Genomic DNA, 24,530 nt, shown 5'->3' with positions numbered 1-24,530 from the left:
TTTGTGACCAGGTTCCGTGTAGAGTTTACACCGGATGTTGAGGTGCAGTGGCTAGCCAGGGAGTTTCTTAATATGAGGCAGACGACTGATACTGTAGCGGAGATCAATTCCAATTTCAAAGAAAGGGAATTGTTGGTACCCTAGTATGTAGCTGATGAGGAGATGAGGAAGACCCGATACCATGATATGTTGAGATTTGACATCATGAAGTTTGTTAGTTTTTATGTCTGCTCGACTCTAGATGACGTGATAGCTAGGGCATGGGAGCGAGAGATTGATCTAGAGCACATAGGGAAGAGGAAGTTGGAGCCTTGGTAGACAGTTGGGGTTTCAGCGAAGAAACCCAAGGGTTTCGACTATAAGTCGAAGGGACAGTGGGGTAGGAGTCGCTGTGGAAAATGTGGCAAGTCGCATGACGGGGTTTGCAGAGCGGGTGGTTCGGGCTGCTATAAGCGCGGCAAGTCATGGCACTTTAGCAAGGATTGTACTACTTCTATCACCACTTCACAAACATTAGACCTGATTTGCTTTCATTACAATCAAAGGGGCCACAAGAAGGCCAAATTCCTAAGTCTAGAATTAAGAGAACCAGTGGCGGCACCAGCTCCAGCGACCCTATGTGTAACAAATGGCCACCAGGGCAACGCGGATGCTCTTATGGTAAGGAGTTGGGCCTTTCAGTTGACCGCCAAGGAGGCATGTCTTGCACCAGATGTGGTGATAGGTATGTCTCTTCTCCTTAACTCTTTGTTTATGTTGATTTTGTTGCTTATATTTTATGTGTTTTGTTTTAGGATCGTTCCTTGTGAACGGTGTCCCTGCTTTGGTATTATTTGATTTGGGGGCTACCTGATATTTTGTGTCTCTTGCGCTCAGCAAGAGGTTTGTCGGATCTATGAGTGAGCTGGATCACACATTAGAGGTTGAGATTGTGGATAATCGATCTGTCCCGGCATCGAGGGTTCATCAGGATTGTGTTCTGGGGATGTTTAGCTAGCCGTATCCGATTGACTTGGTTCCCATTCATTTGCGTGGGAACAAGGTTATCGTGGGGATGGATTGGTTGAGCCCCAATAGGGTGATGATTGATTGTGAGCTCCAGCTAGTACGTGTTCGGAACCCATGTGGGGGAGAGTTGGTGGTCCATGGAAAGGGCGCTCAGTGTGGGTCAGTCCTGTGCTCAGCCACTAGGGTCAGATGTTCTCTCAATCATAGTTGTTATGGGTTCGTCGCGTATGTTATGGATACACGGGAGTAGGGTAGGGCGTTAGTTGATGATGTGCGCGTTGTGGCTTCGATAGCTAAAGCACCATATTGATTATCTCCACCAGAGATGCAGGAGTTGTCGACACAGTTGCAGTAGCTGTTAGACAAGGGGGTTCATCCGACCAAGTAGTTCGCCTTGGGGTGCACCGATCCTATTTGTGAAGAAGAAGGACGGGTCGCATCAGTTGTGTATTGACTACTAGGAGTTGAATAAGCTAACGGTGAAGAACCATTATCCACTGTCGATGATTGATGATTTGTTTGACCAGCTTCAGGGTGCGTCTTGGTTTTCCAAGATTGATCTATGTCCGAGTTATCATCAGATGAGGGTCAGAGAGGACGATGTGCAAAAGACGGCCTTCCAGACTCGCTGTGGTTATTATAAGTTCATGGTGATGCTATTTGGGCTCACCAATGCTGCAGCCGCGTTCATGGACTTCATGAACCGCGTGTGTCGGCCAATGTTGGATTGGTCCGTCATTGTATTCATTGATGACATCCTGGTCTATTCCAAGACCCAGGAACAGCATGAGGAGCACTTGAGAGAGGTGTTGGAGATGCTAAGGAGAGAGAGAGGTTGTATGCAAAGTTCTCCAAGTGCGAGTTCTGGTTGCTCTAGTGTGACATCCCAAAATTTAGGGCTAATATTATAGACGGTCAATTCACCGTGAATCTCGTGATAATCTGACTTATTGAGTTATAGTGCATCTTAAGTAAAATAAATATGTTCATTTAAACTATTAGATGATACTTGATGATATCATACTTCAAAATGTATAAAATCTCAAACGAATCAAACAACACAAACTGTAACTTTAGTAATACGTATGAAAAACTGAAAATTCGTAATAAACAGTTTTGAGTGAAGCAATTATTCTAGACTCATAGTACGTGTTCCCCTAACTTCGAAAATGTAAAGAACGTCCAAAACGGAGTTTGTATGCACAAGATCCAACTGTTTTAAGAAACCAAACCGGAATAACACCGGTTTACTTGTTTTGCTTAAACTGTTTCAATCTGTTGAGGCACTTACTCATGGCCGACGAGATTCCTGAGAACGTTTTTGGACTCAGACTATGGTCTAATATTTAATTTCATACTCAGAATATTTTAAGCAAAAATATTTACAAAATTCGCGAAAATGGACATTGCGAATCGTTTAGAAATTTTCGAAAACACAATCCGATGTCAGGTTTCTGGAATCCTTGAATTACCCTATTTTATAAGAAATTTTCGAAAACACAATCCGATGTCAGGATCGCGATTCATAAATCTATGAGTTTTTTGGATAAGTTAAGGAGTTAAACTACTTTGGTGGACCCATATAACTTGCATAGAAGGAAATAGCCAGCTCTTAGTCCTCTTTTTCTTCCTCTTTGATCAAACACACGTGAGTTTCTCCTTTTCTCCCTCTCCATATAGTGTCCATACTTACTAAAAGAGTACAAAGCACTTGATTTAAGTTTAGAGACACTCTAAGCTCACTTGCACGCCTTACACTATAAATAAGATGCACTAAGAGGTCACTTAACACACACAACTCCAACCAATCACCTCCTATCTCTTGTTCTCGATCTCCCTCTCTATATTTCTCTCTCTATCTCTTTATCGAGTACAACCACCAATCGTCCACCAAGAAGCCACCTTGTATCTCCCGTCATCATCATCGAACCATCTAGCCTCTACCTTGTCGAATTTAGCAAGAAAAAAGGAAGAAAGAAAAGAGGAAGAAAACCTCAAAAAATCATCATCTGCCACCACTTTGGAGCCTTACCGTCGTCTCCTGCCACCACTATTCGCCGCCCTTTTTAGCTCTGAGTACTCTCCTCCATTTCCTCTATATTTTTGGTTTTTGCTTCATGTCATTTCATCAAGAAATGAAGCCACAAGGAGGTGACGAAGTTGAGTGTGTGCCTTTGTTCATCAACATAAAACGTGATCAGGAGGTTCCAAGCCTCCTGATCGATTTTGCTTCCAAATTGTAAAATTCAAACATCCATTCTAAATTATTTCCGTAGCCCCTCCTACCAAAATTCTTTACAAATCTAGTCCTAAGTCATTTAATTACATATAAAATATTCAAAATCTACCTTATGGTGGAAAAATTCTTTCAAGTTGAATCCAAAGTTTTAACATAAAAATTTAATAAATTATTTTTTTAATAAAATTAATTTATTTTAGATTAAATAAACTCTAGATTAAATAAACTCTAGATTAAATAAAATTTTAGAAATCATTAAATAAATTGGAGCAATGAAGATCACTTCGTGGACGGATCGTCACCCTGGAAGGAAATTTTGGAACTATTCAAGATGTGGGTTCCTTCGATGGGCCGACCCTTCGATATGTTCTAGGGAATTGGTGGTGATTCTAGGTTTGATAAGACCAATGAATCGATTGGAAGATAGGGTTGCCATTGCGAGTGTAGTAGTGTAGAACTACCAACTGATGTTGTTTTGTTAATGGATGTTCTTTTTTTGGTTTTATTTTAACAAGTAAGTTTCTTGGGAAAGTTTGGATGGTAATGGATTTTAGGTTTTTGGTTTCTAACAAGTGTAGGGGTTTTTGGGTTTTAATCGAATAGGCGGTTTTTTCTTTCAGTTTATGTAGGGGAGTTTTGGAATTGGTATTGATGTATTTGTTGGGTTTTATGTACTCTAACATTCCTATGGTGCACATACAAGCCTAATGCTTTGGATCCAAGTTTTCTCTATTATGCATGCAATAAACATTTTTCCAAAGCATGAAACCTAAACTAGCATGCAAGGTGATATTTGAATCATAAAAACTAGTTAGAATGTTACCTTGTGTAGTAGCTTGAATATCTTGGCCTCAAGAAAGCTTAGCACCAATAGTGTGATGCCTCAAATGGAATCACAAAACACCAAGAACAATTTAGGAGGAATATACAAAGATTATGGAGACTCTAAAATCGGATTCTACTTCTTGAAGTGCAAGGTTTAACCGATTTCAAGCTTATATATATATATATATATATATATATATATGTGTGTGTGTGTGTGTGTGTGTGTGTGTGTGTTTGTGTGGAATATCAAGGGTCATGTGTAACCCTAATCCATACACATTAGCCATGACCCATCCATTTGATTTGGATAACCACTTGATGGATTAACCCATAAACCCATCACAAATTAAATCATGGATCTTTAGCCCAACTCACATGTATTATTCTAATTAGTCTCTTTCGATCACTAAATTAATTCTTGATCAATACTAATTAAATAATATGATTCCTCAATTAATATATTATACTTATAATATATTAATAAATCATAATTAACCTCTTACCCAAATATCCTTCCTAACATATTGCTTTGATGAATGCAACTCAAATGGACCATGCTACTATCGAGTCAAGTACATACCAATTATAATTATGGGCTTAGACACCATTTCCAACAGTCTCTCACTTGGATAAGTCTAATAACTGTAATTGCCAATGTAACTTACAATCCGATTAGCAATTGAGCACTCAAAAAACCGCTGACATACTTTTATGTGTCCATTAGATAAGTGATCATATGATCCTCTGTTCTACAAGATATCATGTGGACAAATACATGGAACATAGTCATACTTATTGTCCTGCAGTTTGTTTCCCGATTTCTGATTTGTTTGACATAGAACTTAATTGAACAAATCAACAAAATTATGACCGGGCCCGACACATAAGTCAAAACAAAATCATCGAGGGGCCCAAGATATCGCTTTTAATCCTCTAAGGATAAAAGGAATTGATGAACTTTGACTTATATGCTTGTACTAATTATTCAATGAATCATACATAACAACACGTTTTATAACATCGAGTTAGTGATGCGTTTTCTCATTATTAATGTACAATCAACAAATAATTGCCAACTCATATATCTTGGTTTGAAGATTATACAATATTATCGTCTCATAATCACTCGTGATATATTCCATGAAGTGATATATGAGCGTGGGCTTAGTCCAATACTCAAATCTTATTTCAAGAGCACTCATGAATGTTTGTAGCAATCTTTTCTATGTCTAACACCTTAGAAAATCATACAAAAACCCATTCATGACAGTCTTTTTTCATAACCTACTTCCAAAGTATGATCGGTTGTGGATAGTTTGAATAATCTTATTATTATGGAAGTCAAAACATGCAAAATGAAACAATAGCAAATAATTGACATAAGACAGTAACACTACTTATAAATAAAAACACTTTTTATTCAATCATCAATATGTCAATTACATTTTGACTATTACAAGTTTCTAAAATTCTATCTAATCACTAAAACTAATATCGTCCTTAAGTCCGACAGTACTAGAGTGCCGCAAGTGATTAACCCTACCCTGTCCCTTCGTTAGGGGATCTGCTGGATTCTCTTCCGACGATACGCTCTTAACCACGAGGAGTCCCACTTCTACTTGATGTCTTATGAAGTGATATTTTCTGTTGATGTGTCTTGATCTACTATGATTTCTTGGTTCCTTGGATAAGGCAACTACACTATAGCTATCACAGAAAATCTCAATCGGCTCCTTTATAGCTGGTACAACTCCAAGCTCTCCGATGAAGTATTTCCGCCATATCGCCTCTTTCGATGCTTCACTCGCTGCTATATACTCTGATTCGCACGTTGAATCAGCTATAGTCTCCTGTTTGGAATTTTTCCAAGTTATTGCTCCTCCATTTAGGGTAAATATCCAGCCCGAGTGAGAGAGGAAATTATCTTTGTCGGTCTGAAAGCTGGCATCACTATACCCTACCAATCTTAAGTCATCACTCCCACCAAGGGTAACGATCCAGTCCTTAGTCCTTCACAAGTACTTAAGAATGTTCTTTACCGCAATCTAGTGAGCTTTACCAGGATTCCCTTGATATCTGCTAACCATGCTCAATGCAAAGGCTACATCAAGGCACGTACAGGTCATAGCATACATGATCAAGCCAACAGCAGAAGCATATGGTTTTCGACTCATTTCTGCTATTTCAGCATCAGTACTCGGACTTTGAGTCTTACTTAGTCTGGCATTGCTTTGGACAGGTAATTCTCCTCTCTTGGAATCTTGCATGTTGAAACGTTTCAACACTTTTTTCCAAATAGGTACTTTGACTAAGTCGTATTTGTCTTTTACTCCTATTTCTCAATATCCTTATCCCTAGAATGTAAGCAGCTTCTCCGAGGTCCTTCATACCTAAACACTTCCCAATCCAGGAATTAACCACCTACAAGATTGGGATGTCATTTCCTATTAGTAGTATGTCATCCACATACAACACGAGAAAGCTAACTATACTCCCAATAGCTTTGACATACACAGAGGACTCATCCTCACTTCTCGAAAAGCCAAACTTTTTTACTTTCTCATAGAAACAAAGATTCCACCTGCGAGATGCTTGTTTTAAACCATAAAGGGATTTCTCAGGCTTACACACTCTATTAGAGTACTTTGCATCGACAAAACCCTATGGATGATTCATGTAAACATCCTCATCCAACATCCCATTAAGGAAAGCGATTTTGACATCCATTTGCCATATTTCATAATCATGAAATGCAGCTATGGTTAGCATGACCCTTATAGATTTAATTTTGGCCACTGGTGAAAAGGTCTCATCATAGTCAACTCCAGGAGTTTGAGTAAAACCCTTCGCAACCAATCGCGCCTTATAAGTGTGTACTTTCCCATCCATGTCGGTCTTCTTCTTCAAGATCCATTTGCACCTGACTGTCTTATGGCCTGGTACATTATCAACCAAGTTCCAAACTTGATTTTCATACATGGACTGAATCTCGTTGTCCATTGCCTATTTTCATTTTGCATACTTGGGGCCTGCCATGGCTTCCTTGTAATTGTTAGGTTCATCCAAATTTACCAGTGTACTATCACTGATAAATGTATCACCCTTAGAAGTAATATGGAAACCATAAAACTTAGGTGTCTTTCTAACTCTACTGGAACGCCTTAGAGGTAAGGACCCGTCAATCGGTTCAACTGGATTTTCCTACTCAGATTGAGTACTAGTGTTTGAGGTTCCTTCATCACTAAACTCTTGAAGCTCTTCAAGTTCAATTTTCATCCCACTGTCTCCTTAGCATATGAGTTCTCTCTCGCGAAAGACTCCTCTCCTTACAATGAAGACAACATTGTCACTCAGTCTATATAAGAGATATCTAAAGGATTTATGTGGGTAGTCGATGAAAATACATCGCTCATTTCAAGGTTCGAGCTTGTCGTGAGTTTCTATTCTCGCAAAAGCCTCGCAACCCCAAACCTTGATGTATGCTAACGAGGGAACCTTCCATTTCCACATCTCGTGCGGTGTTTTGGAAACCTTTTTAGTTGGGACTAGATTAAGGATATGTAAGGCAGTCTTTAAGTCATACCCCCAAAATGAGATAGGTAACAAAGCTTGGATCATCATAGAACGAAACATTTCAAAACATTTAGGTTTAGAATTTAAATATTTCAAGATCAAACTTTTTAATCAAAATTTAAATTCCAAAACTTGAGGGCAAGTTTTGAAACTATTCAAAACATTAGGGTTTTAACTATTTAAATTTCAAAACAAAACTATTAAGTTCAAATTTAAACTATAAAACCTAAAGGGGAAAAATTGAAACTTTTCACAAGATAATTCAAATCTAAATTACAAATAATCAAATTTTATCTAATTAAACAAGTGATTATCTAAATTTTAACAATTATCTTCTATTTAGGTAAGGATAATCACCAAATATTGATAAAATTCGGATTTTATAACAAAAACATATTTAAGGTAATTATCCAAACCGAAAACAAGAAGAAAATCGCGAAAATTAGTTGTCAGACGTTTCGACTCGTCGAGTCTGGACTTGGACTCGTCGAGTACACCTGACTCGGCGAGTCAAACACTCAGAACCCAAAAAATTTCAATTTCAGTGCTGATTTCGATCAAATATTCATCAATACAATAGAAACCAATCTAGGCTCTGATACCACTGATGGGTTTTAGCCAAAAGACATCCTATGTGCTCATGCAAACCCTAAAGCTTGGATCTAGGTTTCTCTATTGTACATGCTTTTAATCCAAGACTTAAAACCCTAGATCTAATCAATATAACATATGAATAAGTTATTAGATCATACCTTGATTGTTATATAGTAATAACAATCTCAATTCCTTCTTGTATTGACTTTAGAAAGCTTAGAGTCACAAATGTCACTCCTCTAATGGCTCACAAACACCAAGAGCAAGAGGATGAAGAGGAGAAGAGAAAGAGGCTGCCCAAAACGTGTGGAAACCCTAGAGAACAAGTTCCCCACGTTTTTAAGGCTTAAGGGTACTATTTATACATGTAGGCTATTAGGGTTTTGAACTAGGAAATCCTAATTTGGATGCTTAGGCCCTAAGCAACCCATGGACCCTTCTTTAATAGGCCTTGGACGATTTCTATTGGGTTTCCCCATAGAATTCGTCCAACCTTATATTATAAGGTAATCCATAGCCCAATTGCAACTATCTTATAATTACAATTCTAGTCCATTAAGTTTAATTAATCTCTTTTTAGTCACAAACTTAATTCTTATTAATTCTTGACTAATATTAATTAAACAATATGATTTCTCCTTTAATATATTATTCTCATAATATATTAATAAATCATATTTAATCCTTTCTCTCCATAATTCATCCTATCAAGTTGCTTTGATGAAGGCAACCCAAAAGGACCATGCACCATCGGGTCAAGTACATACCAAAATAGTTATGGACTTAGACACTAATCCAACAGTCATAGGCAGCGTCAATTGTGAAATAATTCCACATTACTTAAGATATTCGTGGAACTCAATACTAAGATACTCTCCTCCTCGATCGGATCGAAGCATCTTTATCTTCCTGCCCAGCTGATTCTCCACTTCTTGCTTAAACTCTTTAAACTTTTCAAAGGTTTCTGACTTATGCTTGATAAAGTAGATATAGCTATATCTGCTGTAATCATCAGTAAAAGTCACATAGAAGCAGTTAGCATCCCTTGTGGCGGTTCTGAAGTGTCCACACACATCTGTGTGTATGAGATCCAACAGACCCTCACCCCTTGCACAAGTGCTAGTGAAGGCTGACTTTGTCATCTTTCCAAGTAAACAAGATTCACAAGTATCATCTGACTTTAAGTCAAATGACTCTAACACTCCATCCTTTTGGAGTTGAGTTATGTGCTTCTTGTTAACATGTCCAAGGCGACAATGCCATAAGCATGCTTTATCCAAATCAATGGATGAAACGATATACAATACATTATCTCCTAAGTTATCTACAACAATCACAGTTTCATATATGTCATTGCAACGTAATGCTTTAAAATAAAATACACCATTGTAATAAGCATTAATACTACCAATTTCATTATTAAAGGAAAAGGTAAAACCTTGTTCATACAAACTATGAAAATAAATAATATCCTTGCCATATCAGACGAGTAGCAACAATTATTCAAACCTAATTTTAAACCATTATTAAGTAATAAATAATACACTCCAATCTTGGTGAAAAGAGACTTTCCCCTATTCCCCATGATTAAGTTTATCTTCCTATCATCCACATCCCTACTTCCTTTTAGTCCCTGCAAATCAGAACAAATGTGTAAGCCATATCCTGTATCAAGAACCCAAGAATTAGCATGTGATGAGTTATTAGATAGAATAGTATAAATACCTACAAAGGAGGGCTTGATCTTCCCATCCTTTATGTCTTGCATGTACTTGGGGTAGCTTCGCTTCCAATGCCCTTTGTCATGACAATGGAAGCACTCGACTTCCTTTGGGTTGGAAGAGGGTGTGACAGAACCAACTTTGGCTCTACTGGAAGAGGGTCCAGTATGGGAGTTTTCCATTATGACTCTTGGAAGGAGTCTTCATCTTCTATCCCTTTCCATGTCGAATTGCCAGGACAGGGGCAGTTGTAGTAGGAGTAGGTACAACAGATTTGCCTTTCAAGCTGCTTTCAGCAGTTCCCAAGAGACCTTGAAGCTTGCTCAGAGTCACCTCCTCCTTATTCATATGATAAGTCATACGAAAATAATCTTAACAAGGAGGTAAGGGGTGAAGGATAATGTAAATTGCCAATTCTTCATCGAAATTGACATTTAGCTTTAGCAAGTTGTCCACAAACCTTTACATCTTTTGCAAGTGGGCCACGATGGACTCTCCATCCTTCATTTTGGTCGGGATCATGGAGGCAATGATCTCATACCTCTCCTGCCAAGCACTTTGATGGTACCTTTCCATCAAGTCCTGGTGCATTTCATAAGGATAGTAGTCCTCATAGGACTTCTGCAGCTCAGCAGTCATGGTAGCAATCATTAGACACGACACCTTTGTCACATCCCTCTCGTGAGTAGTATGTTCAGTGATCTGTTCGGGAGTAGCAGTGGCGACATCAATCTACTTAAGGTCTTTATCTAGGACATTTTCTTTGTCCTCATAGCGAATAGCCATTCAAATGTTTCAAATCCAGTCATTGAAGTTCGAGCCATCAAAAATGACCCTTCCACATAGGTTCATGAGGGAGAAAGTGTCTGTAGGGATTCGGTTGGAAGCATTGTTTGAAGTAGACATCTAAAAAGAAAGACCAAGTTTAGATTAGATAAGGATCCTTAATATAACACCGAAAATAGAATATTAAGGCTAGGATCCACCATAATATTTTACAATTCGGAAGAGGGGTGTCGTAATCCAATTGCAAAATATTTGAAGGTAGGTAAATGACGATTTAACAATTTCCACCATGAAAACGAAATAGAAGATTAGGTTTTAAAAGAATTTGAAATTCCTATATTATTCTGAGACTCATTGAACTATTCAATGGCATGTTTAAATCTCGATTATGCCCTTCAAGCTTGTGACTGGGATACCGAGGATCACAAACAAGATGTGAATCACCATGCAAATTAGCTTGGTACTCTCGACTAACGACTTAACAAGGTGCAAAGTGCAATTTCAAGGAAGATCACCATTTTCACATTTTTCCTAAAGTAACTAAGATTGGGAATTTATAAAAGTTTAGTTACTTTAATAATTTTCATTATACTTATTAATGAGAATTAATGTCCTATCCTACCCGTTCGGCTAACGACCCTCCACCAGTCAAGGAAGCGGTGGGTGAGAGTGGACACCCATTAAACCATCATTTTATAGGCTGTAACCTTATACCCCCCTTATAGAGTGACTTCGTGAATGAGGCCTACTAACGGTAAGACTGACTTGTCTTATACATATATATATATATATATATATATATATATATATATATATATATATATATATATATAAGTATTAAACTTTAATATTATAATAGTATTAGGATTGAATTTTAAACTTTTAAAATTCTAGAGTTTGGAATTAAAGTTTCATTAATGGAACTTTTCAAGTTCCAAAACTTGAGGACAAGTTTTGTAACTTGTCAAGACTTTTGAAATTCCTAACTTATGGATTTTAAAGTTGCATAAATGAGACCTTTCCAATTATGAACGTTACAAGACCTTTGGTATTTCATAACTTATGAAAATTAATGCTTCATGAATGATGCGACTTTGCACATTCCATAACTTGATTCATATTCAAAATAGTTTCAAATTTATGGACCTATTCAAGAAACACTTATGGATCAAATTAACTAGTCCAATTATGATATGATGATCATTTACCAATTTGACCTAATTTGATTCATATTCAAGATAGTTTCAAATTTTAAATAACTAGTATTTACCAAAAATCAAGTAGGTATCTTAGAATTTGACAAACATCATGTTATTGGATGGGGATTAACATTACCATATCATTAAAATCGAATTTTATAAACCAAAACAGTTTGTGCTAATGTTCCTAATCCAAAACTGGCTAAAAACTCGAAAATGCTGCCAACAGATGCATCAACTCATCAAGTGTCGTAAAGGAATCATCGATTTCAAGGCAAACAACATCCAAATCGTCGAGTTCAATGATGGACTCGACGAGTTGGCCATGGCAGAATCCCAAATTGTACTTTTTTGCTTTGAAAATTACACAGTTGCATCAATATAATAGAAAACAACCTGGCTCTGATACCACTGTTGGGTTTTATGTACTCTAACATTCCTATGGTGCACATACAACCCTAATGCTTTGGATCTAAACTAGCATGCAAGGTGATATTTGAATCATAAAAACTAGTTAGAAAATTACCATGTGTAGTAGCTTGAATATCTTGGCCTCAAGAAAGCTTAGCACCAATAGTTTGATGCCTCAAATGTAATCACAAAACACCAAGAACAATTTAGGAGGAATATAGAGAGATTATGGAGACTCTAAAATCGGATTCTACTTCTTGGAGTGCAAGGTTTAACCGATTTCAAGCTTATAGATACATACATATATATATATATATATATGTGTGTGTGTGTGTGTATGTGTGTGTATGTTTGTGTGTGTATCTATATATATATATATATATATATATATATATATATATATATAATATCAAGGGTCTTGTGTAACCCTAACCCATACGCATTAGCCCATGACCCATCCATTTGATTTGGATAACTACTTAATGGATTAACCCATAAGCCCATCACAAATCAAATCATGGATCTTTAGCCCAACTCACATGTATTATTCTAATTAGTCTATTTTGATCACTAAATTAATTCTTAAATTAAATTTTGATCAATACTAATTAAATAATATGATTCCTCAATTAATCTATTATGCTTATAATATATTAATAAATCATAATTAACCTCTTACCCAAATATCCTTCCTAACATATTGCTTTGATGAATGCAACCCAAATAGACCATGTTACTATCGGGTCAAGTACATACCAATTATAGTTATGGGCTTAAACACCTTTTCTAACAGTATTTTGGTTTATGTATCAGATCAACATAATGGAATTGTAATGAACTTTAGTTTGTAACAAATCAATATTGTGCAATGTTAATGGAATGTACTTTGTTACTGTTGAATGTTGAATTTATTAAATGTTTTTTTATTTGCAATTGGTATGTGTATTGTAAATGCATCTTTTGGATGGTTTGGATGTGCAATTGAAATGTACATTGTTATAAAGAATCTTTGGAGGATAGTACACAAACCAGATTAATTCATTTCCAAAATATGCATACACACCATTACATGTCAAGTTGTAAAGTTCTTAACACAACCATCCTAGTAAGTTTCAAAACAAGTAAACCTGATTTAAGTTCTTAACCCATACAGATATTAAAATTTCAAATAAGTAAATAGTAACACCCAGATCATGGAGGTACTTAATTTCTTGACTTATAGCTTTTGGGAAGAGGGTCACGATGTGATACATGGTGGTCACATCGTGAGTGACCATTGACTAGTTCACCCGTGTTTTTGAGCCTCACGACGTAAGACTTTGGATGCTCACGACGCGAGAATAACCTAATGACCAAAACCCTAATATTTTTGGTGTTTAATGGAATGAGAAGGCTAGGGTTGCCCATCCTTAGCTTCCCTCACTCTCTTGCCACCTAAAATCCCTAATCTCAACCTGCTTGAGGTCCTTAGCCATTTTTGGAGACATTGAAGCACTTATTTGGTGATTTTTGGCTCATTGAAGAAGATGAATACTTTTGTGGAGCATTCTCTTGGAAATACAACTTCTATCTCACCTTCTTGCAGAGCTTTTGGACCACTGTAAGTCATAAAGCTTTGGCCTTTTTACCTCTTGCGTGCTAGATCTAGGTTTCAAGCTCCTTTTGCATCGTTGAGTAGGATAGCATGCATGAGATCCATAAATTTGGCAACTTATGGATCATTGAGACAAATTCTATATTATAAGATTTGGATCTGAGTTTTAGAGTTGGTTTTAGACTTCAACCATGAGTCTTGATCTCATTTTCCCTCTTTTGACCTAGTCAGTGTTTGAGTCATGCATCGGACATGTATGACTAAAAAGCTACGATTTTTATTGTCCATTGGGTGAAGGAATATCCTCTGGAAAGTCCCAGGTGGTGGCTGAAAGGAATAATAACTTAATGCTCAAAGTTGGGCCAAGATAGCACCGGTAACGTGAGGAATGGGCCTGTCACATTGTGAGAATGCATCCCAACTATTTTCTATGCATTAGGTCATGATGTGACCGAGGGTGGTCACGACGTGACAATGATTAGAATCGAGATTGGGTGAGTTGATTGGCTGAGTTGACCAATCGAGTTGGGACCGGGTCAAGTTAATACTCACGACGTGACCATGGGTTGGTCACGGCATGAGGGTCAACTATTGGAGATTCGACCGTTGATTTTAGGCCATTTTGGACCTTTGGGCCTATGTTAGGCCTTAGGGTTTTCTAGTTGGGCATGGGCCATTAGTAGGCCTAGTTTGGGTTTGGGTCGTTATTGGGCCTTATGATTTACGGGCTCAACCTTAGATAGTAGCAAGGGTTGGTATTGATAATGTTCAGTATGAGGAGCCGTTGCGCAGCAGACTTGGGTTTGAGATTTGATATCTTCTAATTGAGGTGAGTCTCCTCACTATGTTCAACGGGTCGAAGGCACCAATGTCAGCCCATGATTAATTATGATTAGGATGCTAGTTGTCTGTGTGACTCTCGCATGTGTGGTATGTGAGATATATACCAGGCGGGGTCTGATGCATAGTCGGGGTCCGATTCCATGCTAGGCCTGATGGGTGTATTATATGTTGTTTATTTTAGTGATCCTTGCATGTATTTTATGTGTTTGTATGTATACCGGGCAGGGCTCGATGCCAAGTGGAGCCTGACGAGTATGAATAGGTGGGGCCCATCTCATGTTACTGGCATATTTATGTCAAGTGGGACTCGATGTCGAGCGGGCCCGATGTCGGGCGGGATCCGATGTTGGGCGGTACCCGATGTCAGATGGGGTCTGATGTCGGGTAGGACCCGACGCCGAGTGGGGCTTGATGGTTGTCGGGAAAGGCCCAATGTATGTATGGTTTGTGGTATTTTGGGGGAACTCGCTAAGTTTCGTGCGTATGGTTTATGTTTAAAATGTTTGCAGGTACACCCGGTTCGAGGGGGAAGGGCCCGACTTGATCACAGCATATCCACCCATGTTTCTACACTTTATGATTTTGGGAATTGTAACTATATTACTCTGATAAACTATTGAATGATTGAAATGGTTAAATGATATTTATGTTTGAACTAAAAATAAAAATTTTACCTTATAAATTTTGGGATGTTACATAAACATGATTTAAGTTTTAAAAGACCTACAACATAAACATCCTACTACCTACTTAACAGAGTTTTGATCCCCCTCCAACATGACCACTGTCTCCCTGACCTTTACATGTTCTGGAATTGTACCCCTTGTTATGATACTTTGAACAAGTGATTGTCAGATTTTTCCTTGTCAATTTATCTGCTTGGCTATTGGGCTCATCAACACTCCTCCTTCTCTTATTCTTAGGCCTCCCAACCTACACCTATTGATATATTATAGTTAAACAATAACCAATTGCATGTTTACATTCAAACTACATATTAGGCCTAATTGAAATACAAACATGTGTTTTATATTTTGGTGGATTTAAAGTGAATGGACAACCACTTTTATGCCAAATTGAACGAACATTAAGTGGATCAATTTTGTTTAAATACATGGCTTTCCATGTTGATAACCTATAGCAAGGATGGACCCATTCATCAACATGTGGGTTATTTTCTCCATTTTCAATTTTTTCCCATATAGCACAAACAACATGTCTAGATGGAGAACCTATAATTGCAACTTTGCTCATTCAATTTTACCAGATACTGATCTTGCCATGTGCTTGACACTTGGTCCTTTCCTGCCCTATTATATTTAGCCACATGCTTAGCTGCATCAATCTTAATCTTGTCAAATATTGTAGTTATTGTAGGGTTTAGTATTCCTTCATACTTATATATTTCTTTTTGCACAACACATAATCTCTTCATGAGATACTCTCTGATATACTTTAATCAAGTGATGACAGGTTTATCCTTACCCTCATCTAGCTTAGAATTGAATACCCCACACAGATTATTCAAAAAAATTCAGTGTGTGCCTTACCTATGTAACACATATAAAGAGAAGACAATTACACATATAGTAAAAAAGACAACAACCAAGATTGTGCTTTATAAATAATTTTCTACTAACATACCACTGAAGTGAGATTTAGACAAGTATTTGCTGGAATCTTACACACCCAAGCATGAGCATCCTCATTGATATTCTTTAATTCATCCATCACTGAAGTGAGATTTAGACAAAGTATTTGTTGGAATCTTACACACCCAAGCATGAGCATCCTCATTGATATTCTTTAATTCATCCATTGCTCTGTTAAAGTGATTTACTATTGTTGATCTACCATACTCCCAAATTTGGTCACTTAAGTCTTTTCTTTACCATTGTTTCATCATAGTTTCTTAGATATGCCTCAAACAAAATGTGTGTTCTGCATTGGGGAATACCTTCTCAACTGCTGGTATTATTCCCTGAACAAGTGTAAATGTAATCACCATTAATTACTCAAATTTATCTAGCAATAGTAACACGACAAATAGTTAGGTGATACATACCTTTTATCTATCAGAAATGAATGTAAAATTTGAATTTGCTCCCAAATCCAAATCATCTCTTAACAGTTCCAAGAACCAGGTCTAACTACTTGTTGATTCTATCTCAACTACTACATATGCTACATGGTATATGTCATTGTTAGAGTCCAGCCCCACATCAGTTAACACTTGCCTAGGATAAGGGCCCTTCATGAATATACCATCCACTCTAAGGAAATCTCTTAACCCATCTTTGAATCCCAACTTCAACGCACCCAGCCAGACATATGTTCTTTTAAAAGTTCTTGTGGTAATAGGCATGGAGGTTTCTGGATACACATCGATCATAACTCTTGTACCAGGATTAGTATTATGTAGTTCCAAAACATAATCCCTCAAAAATTCGTATTATACTTAGTAGTCCCCACTGATGATGCGTTCAACCATTGTCTTTTCCCTAACAACCTTTTGCAATGACATTCCTAACTCTGGTTTCCTGCACAACTCTTTGTGTAAAGCATTGACTAGAATTCTAGGGTTATTCTGAATTTGTTGAACAATTATGTATGCTACATATCTAGAAGTGTAAGCTTTAACTGTCATTGTTTGTAAACATTGATGTTCGTCTTCTATTGTTTTCACCTACCTATCCTGATTTTTATTAGGCCTTGAGATTTGGACTGCCCAAGGACATGTACCTTTATTGGCAATTACATCTTTTCCCTTGCACTTTACCCTACTTCTAGTAGAGGGCCTGCCACCATCATCTGCTTTAGATGACTAACTTACAACACCTTTACATTTCACCCTAATCCCGATTTTGTCATTTTTTGCTAGGTATAGGGATCTCCTTGTTTTTACAGCATGTGAATTCATGAAGTTTTTAACATCAATCTTGGTTTTGAAGACCTGGCCCACCTTAAATGGTTTTACATGAACCTCCCCATGTGATCATCTGCTTGACTTACTTAACCTATTAAGCATTTCTTCCTATCATCTTCATGAATACCAGCAAACTGATAATCATCAGTAGCAATAACTTCCAATTCATTATCAATCATATCATTCCTTTCACCTGTTGAATGATTGTTTAAGATTCCATGTTCATCGACATCAACAACACTATGGAATTCTCTCATGTCTACATCAACATCAAATTGTATGTTAGTCTCATCCAAATTGTAGTCACTGTTATCAGAATCATCTCCGCTACCCTCAAAACCATACCCACTCTCATAATAGAAAGCCTTTCCACTATCATCACTCACCATACCCTCTAGAATATCCACTTCTGGTTGAGGTTCGCAATCTTTTTGGACATTATACTCAACAAAAAGTGAATAATCCTCTCAAAATGATTCAAATTCATCAACTCTTGCGGTATGGACTCCATCATCAGCTTGCCAACTGGGTTCCTCTACATCTTAGAGGTTGCACTCAGCAAGGTAACTTCCCACTAGTTCTTCATTTTCAACTTCATGATTGATCACTTCCTCTTGAGTTTTAGTTTCATGATAGACCACTTGTTCTTGGGTTTCAATTTCATGATTGACCACATCAATGACATTACTTTGTTGGCTAATGTGACATCCCCAAAATCACGGCCAGAAAAGACCGATTTTGTTTATGCTTTATGGAAATCAGAGTACTTCGTTTTATAAAAAGGTTGCGGAATTTGTTCCCAGAAAAACATGGTAAATACGTTATTAAAACATTTTCGAGGAAACGTATTTATTTCATTTTAAAACATTTGGGATGTCATCGTTAATACCGAAACATAAGCATAAACAGAACTTACAATGATTTACACTAGTGATCTACATATCTTTAAATCTCTCAGTGTAATGTCACTTCACTTCGTCACCTGTGATATACATAAACTGAGTGGGTCAGGTTGGGAAACCTGGTGAGTACATAGGGTTTTCAACCCACAATAATATAATTGTTATGTTCAATCATCAAACAATTAACCCAATTACCCATCCCCGTTATCTTCTTTACTCTTAAGGATTTAACCTAAGAGTCGTCTATCCTGCATTCGTTTATTCCGAATTCCCTTACTTCCAGGGTTATAGGACTGGCACTAAATCCATAGCTGCCAATGTTCTTTCATAAAGCACTAATTCCATAGCTGCTATAGTCTATTCATCGGGTACTAAATCCATAGCTACCAGTCTTTATCTAATAGGTACTAAGTCCATAGCTACCAATGTTCAACAGGTACTAAGTCCATAGCTACCAATTCCTACAGGTACTAAATCCTTAGCTACCAGCGTCTAACTAATAGGTACTAAGTCCAAAGCTACCAATTCCCAACAGGTACTAAATCCATAGCTACCAACGTCTAACAGGTACTAAGTCCATAGCTATCGGTGTTTGTCCCATAGGCACTAAGTCTATAGCTGCCAATGTATACTCACATCATCTTCTATCTCTCATCATTCATCTACCCATCTCATACCCAACATATTCGTATATATAAAATACGTATACAGTTTAAATTCTTTAAAACATGTATAAAACGTTCATCCAGCATAGACAGCAAGTATTCAGATAATATGCACACATAGCATGTAGTTTATATAAAATACTTCATATCTATGTGTAAGATGAAAGGGACCATGCACTCACCTGGGAAGGTGGTGACTCAGCACTCGGACAGCACTTCGTTACTCTTAAAACAACTTCCTCGACAAAACCTAGTATCATTACCACTAGAGTTTAGTCTGACGTTAACCGCGACAAATTAATAGTCTAGCTATTATTATTATTATATAAACGTTAAATAACACTCAATATAACTCATAATAATAGCCCAAATACTAATTATAAGGTCCTAATCACATTACTATATTGAAACATAAGCTATACTAAAGATAGCGTAGGCATAGCTTACTTACAGCGGGTGTTCTCGAAAACCGGGCTTCGCTGGAGCAGCGTTCCCGAGCCGAAATGCTCTTTTCTCGGGACTCTGGGAGCCTCGGGGCTTCCTTCGGGTGCTAGGGGGTTTACCTAGACTTTAAGGGGGGTTAGGATAGGCTAGAGAGAGAGCGTAGAGAGAGAAAGAAGTGGGGAAAGGTGTGAGAAATGAGAGAACCCGGCACTTCTATTTATAGGGTGAAATCCTGACGGACTCGCCGATTCGGTTCACTGACTCGCCGAGTCAGTGCCACGTGTCATCATCTGATGTCTTTCCTTGGGGAGAAAGCCTTGGCCCATATTCAGCCACGTCACCCCTTTTGCAGCAGCACCCTGCCGACTTCTAAACCTTGTAACTTTCGCATACGAGCTCCATTTTCGACGTTCTTTTTTTCCACGCGTAGGTAAAAACAAGATCTACAACTTTCATTTAGACTTCATCAGCTAATTCTCGACCGATCTCAAATTTAACAGTAGGAGGCGTTTAGACTGTTAAATGACCGCGAAGAATTCGTAACTCCTTCATACGAACTCCGTTTTCATCCATCTTTTTACCATTGAGTTCCTATTAATGATATCTTCAACTCTCATTTAGGTCGCGTAAGCCAAAAACCGCTCGAACTAAAATTCGAGTTTCGGGTCGTGCACTGCTAAGCCGAATCTTAGAAAAATCATAACTTCCTCATACGAAGTCAGATTTGGGCGTTCTTTTTATCGACGCTCTGAGTTTAACATATTCTACAACTTTTGTTTAGATTGCTAAGGCTAAATCTTTCTCTATCGTAAATTCACTATTTACGCTTCCCGGTGCCGTGCCGGTTTTGCCGTAAAACTTCGACGGGCCATAACTTCTTCGTTATAACTCGGATTTCGGCGTTCTTTATATGTACGGAAACCTTGTGACATATTCCACAACTTGGTTAAGATTATTTATTCTAAATAATCTTTTTGTCGAAAAGTCGTTTTTGACCCCTATTGCCTCTAAATTGACTAGCCCGGATTTGCGGGCGTTACAGCTAACCTGTAAAATTATATATGGAAAAATAGTCTTTGAGTAATCATGCCCTTCATCCAGATCTAATACTTGTGACTGATAAAAAACAGGGTTCACAGACTGGTTTAAATCAAGATTTCTACTACATGATCCTGCATCTCTCCTACAAAGTTTCTTTCTATTCATTTTAGGTGACACACTCTCAGGTTCCAACTCCTCAATAACAACTTTAAAAGGAGACTTAAAATAACTAGGTACCCTAGTCTGATCATTTTCAATATACACCCTTATAAGTCTGTGTTTAGGGATATACGACACCATTTTAAGTACATATTGGTCCTTACCTAAAGGCATTAAGCCATACTCTAAGGGGTATTCAGGGATACGAAAATAGTAGTAAAAGGTCTCCTCGGTTTTATACCCTAGTTCTTGAACCATGCCATCAAGCTCATGAACTAAAAATAAATCAGTGTCAACATCATCTGCATATGCTACATTACCATCAATGTATTTCCTTCCCAGTGCTTTAGTGAAGATACTACTGTAGTGTATCTTCAACGTGAAATATTTTACATATCCTTCTGTAAGCACAAAAAAAGGGTAAAGTGAATGACTTCTCTTCATAAACACAATCAACGAAAACAAAATAAGTTTGTTGTAGTATCATACCATATCTTTTTGGCAAGTCCTGCACGGATGCAAATTTTTCTTGCAAACACCATATTGACAACACCATTGTGATTCCTTCTACTAAAGCCCTAAATCCCAATTTTTGTTCTTGCTTTTAAGATGGAAATAGTGTGATGATTTCAAGTGTAGTTGGGTATGTTCTTGGGAGAGGGATGGGTTGTGGAGTTGACGTGCAAACAATAGCTACCGATACATAATCATTTCCTATTAAAGAGGGAATGTTACAAGTGAATGAGGAAATTGCCCATGCAATATAATATTGAAAAAAAAGAGTTAACGGCTAAATGTTAACAGAGTAAGCTGGAAGGACTAAACATTAAAAGTTTTAAAACCACATGGACCATCCGTAAGGTTTTTAAAATTAGGGACGAAACTTCAGATTTTATGAAATCATGAAGAACCATATATAAAGTTTTGTCAAACTTCTTGTATATAAAAACCTTTTCTATTTAATTATCTATACATTAGTTTTATAATAGTCTATTATTTAATGATTGACAAACTATAAAACCCAATATCAAAAAAAATTAAAAATTAAAAAAAGTTTACTGGTTAAAAACTCTTAAAAATTCAATCAATAGGTTCTTGTTTTTCAAAACTTTTTTTGTTATTGAAAAAATTCATTAATAAAAACCATGTTTTTTTAGTGACCCCACGGACTAGCCATGTGCGGCATCCACGAGTGAAGGGCATCCACAAGTGAAAAATATGTAAATTAACCATGGGACCCATGGGACCCACGATGGAGATGTCTAGAGAAAAAAAAACGTGTACTAGTTAGATTTTTATATTATTTATTTTTATTTTTATGTATTTATTAGGTCAAACTCAACGAGGATCGGATTAGACACAATAAATTTATAATTTGTGAGCTCTAGTTCTTTTTTTATCGGTTAAATGGAAGAAGTGAGAAATCAGCAGGTGATATTGAAGGATTACGTTAATGGCCTCCCCAAGGAATCAGACATGCTCCTTAAAACTTCCTCCACCATCCTCCTCAAGCTCCCAAAAGGCTCCAATGGCGTCCTTGTCAAGAACCTTTATCTCTCCTGTGATCCATACCTGTGTTGTCTGATGAGCAAAAGTCAAGTCAGTCACCTTGAATCCTTCACTCCTGGTTCGGTATGAATTCCACACTCATTCTCATATTTTTTAGGGTAAATCTATCCCTTTATATACGAATGCATACTTTGACTTACAATTAAGCATATCTGCTATCACTTTTAATGCTCAGTGGTTATCAGTTTCCACAAAATTATAATCTGGCTTGTGAACGTTTTGATGTTGCAGCCCATAGCAGGACTAGGAGTGGCTAAAGTGGTGGATTCTGGGCATTCAAACTTGAAGAAAGGTGACCTAGTTTGGGGATGGACTGGATGGGAAGAATACACCATTATCACTGCTCCTGATGCCCTATTCAAGATTCAACATACGGATGTCCCTCTTTCCTATTATATAGGAATCCTTGGTATGTTTTATGTTTAAAAACCTTTAAGATTCTGTAAATTAGGGATCTTTAATTAATTCTGTAAAATGATTTCTATTCCTTTGGTGTTTCTTCAAGGTGTGCATGGTATGACTGCGTATTATGGTTTCTATGAGATTTGTGCTCCAAAGAAAGGAGAGTATGTCTTTGTTTCAGCTGCTTCGGGGGCAGTCGGTCAGCTTGTCGGGCAGTTTGCGAAGCTGACCGGATGCTATGTTGTTGGCACTGCTGGAACCAACGAAAAGGTGATTAATTTGCGCATTATTTTCCGTTATATGATGATTTATTGGCATACATTTCTCAAAAACATGTGTCATTCAAGGTTGAGCTATTGAAGAATAAATTTGGATTTGATGAGGCTTTTAACTACAAGGATGAGCAAGATATTGATGAAGCTCTTAAAAGGTTAGTTAGCCCAAACAAAGAACATATATAATTGTCACACGAAAGGCCAATATAAAGATTAGTTTTTTGTAATGTTTTTTTTTTTTTCTAATTAATCTCAGATACTTTCCAGAAGGAATTGATATATATTTTGAGAATGTTGGTGGAAAGATGTTGGAGGCAGTGCTTTTAAACATGAAAACAAATGGACGCATTTCGGTTTGTGGAATGATCTCACAATACAACCTGAATGAAGAGGAGGGTGTGAGGAATTTGTCACACATAATAATGAAAAGACTTCACATGAAAGGATTTATTGTAGGTGATCATTTTAATTTGTATCCAAAGTACATGGAAATGGTTATACCATTGATAAAAGAAAGGAAGATATGTTACATTGAAGATATTGGAGAAGGGCTTGAGAGTGCACCTGCGGCTTTGTTAGGTCTTTTTTCAGGCAAAAATGTTGGCAAGCAAGTTGTGGTTGTAGCCCATGAATGAGTAGATATGGTTTAGCTTTAAATGCTATCCATATGAGGGTGTTATTATTATGAAGAGTAAATTACAGTTTTGGTCCTTGTGATTTGATTAGATTCGTTCTTTCAGTCCAATCTTTGAAATTTTGACAAGATGCATCTGTATAGTTTAAAGAAATAGTGTTGTATATCCTTAGTCTATTTAAAAAGATCATTTTACCATTACTTTTATATTTTTGTTTTTCTTTTATATATATATATATATATATATATATATATATATATATATATATATATATATATAAAAGAAGGTTCAAATGAGAACAACTATGAAATCAAGAACGCAAGAGCAAACTTAGGCCACATCTTTTTTTTGCCGCATAACCTTCCCGTGTACCGGCGCAACGGATGAACTTAATATTCATACGTGAATATAAACCATCATCACCACAACTAACGCAACCACCACTGGATCACATATTTATTTTTGCTGCAAAACCCTCTAACGTACCGACATGACGGAGGAACGTACCGCGACGACCGAACAGATGATATATATATATATATATATATATATATATATATATATATATATATAATCACTTGAGAATATAAATATATACTTATTCATATGTGAATATACCTATTCACATATAACTATTATATTCTTCCGTCTCGCCGATATGCTGAAGGGTTTTGCGGTAAAAATAAATATGTAGCCTAGTGATCGTGGTTAACATTCAC

General features: G+C 37.0%; 1 protein-coding gene across 1 annotated transcript; it reads left to right on the top strand.

The window, feature by feature from the left end:
* The first annotated feature begins 22,281 nt into the window (after window positions 1–22,281).
* Window positions 22,282–24,011, top strand: LOC145095856 (2-alkenal reductase (NADP(+)-dependent)-like). Its single transcript, XM_079033676.1, has 5 exons — window positions 22,282–22,562; window positions 22,731–22,908; window positions 23,005–23,171; window positions 23,249–23,331; window positions 23,433–24,011. Exons 1-5 carry the CDS (start codon window positions 22,338–22,340, stop codon window positions 23,809–23,811), a joined length of 1,032 nt encoding a protein of 343 aa, XP_078889802.1. The 5' UTR covers window positions 22,282–22,337; the 3' UTR covers window positions 23,812–24,011.
* The last annotated feature ends 519 nt before the right edge of the window (window positions 24,012–24,530 follow it).

This window comes from Lactuca serriola, chromosome 1 (assembly GCF_051521515.1).
Source record: "Lactuca serriola cultivar US96UC23 chromosome 1, Lser_US96UC23_V15, whole genome shotgun sequence".
NCBI lineage: Eukaryota > Viridiplantae > Streptophyta > Magnoliopsida > Asterales > Asteraceae > Lactuca > Lactuca serriola.
The sequence above is the reverse complement of the archived record's forward strand: the minus strand, read 5'-3'. Positions and strand labels throughout refer to the sequence as shown.

Excerpts from the sequence above, each read along its gene's own strand:
- LOC145095856 (XM_079033676.1), top strand. The coding sequence starts at position 22,338 with ATGGAAGAAGTGAGAAATCAGCAGGTGATATTGAAGGATTACGTTAAT. Across the intron at positions 22,563-22,730 it reads AATCCTTCACTCCTGGTTCG|CCCATAGCAGGACTAGGAGT; the intron begins GTATGAATTCCA and ends TTGATGTTGCAG. Across the intron at positions 23,332-23,432 it reads ATTGATGAAGCTCTTAAAAG|ATACTTTCCAGAAGGAATTG; the intron begins GTTAGTTAGCCC and ends AATTAATCTCAG.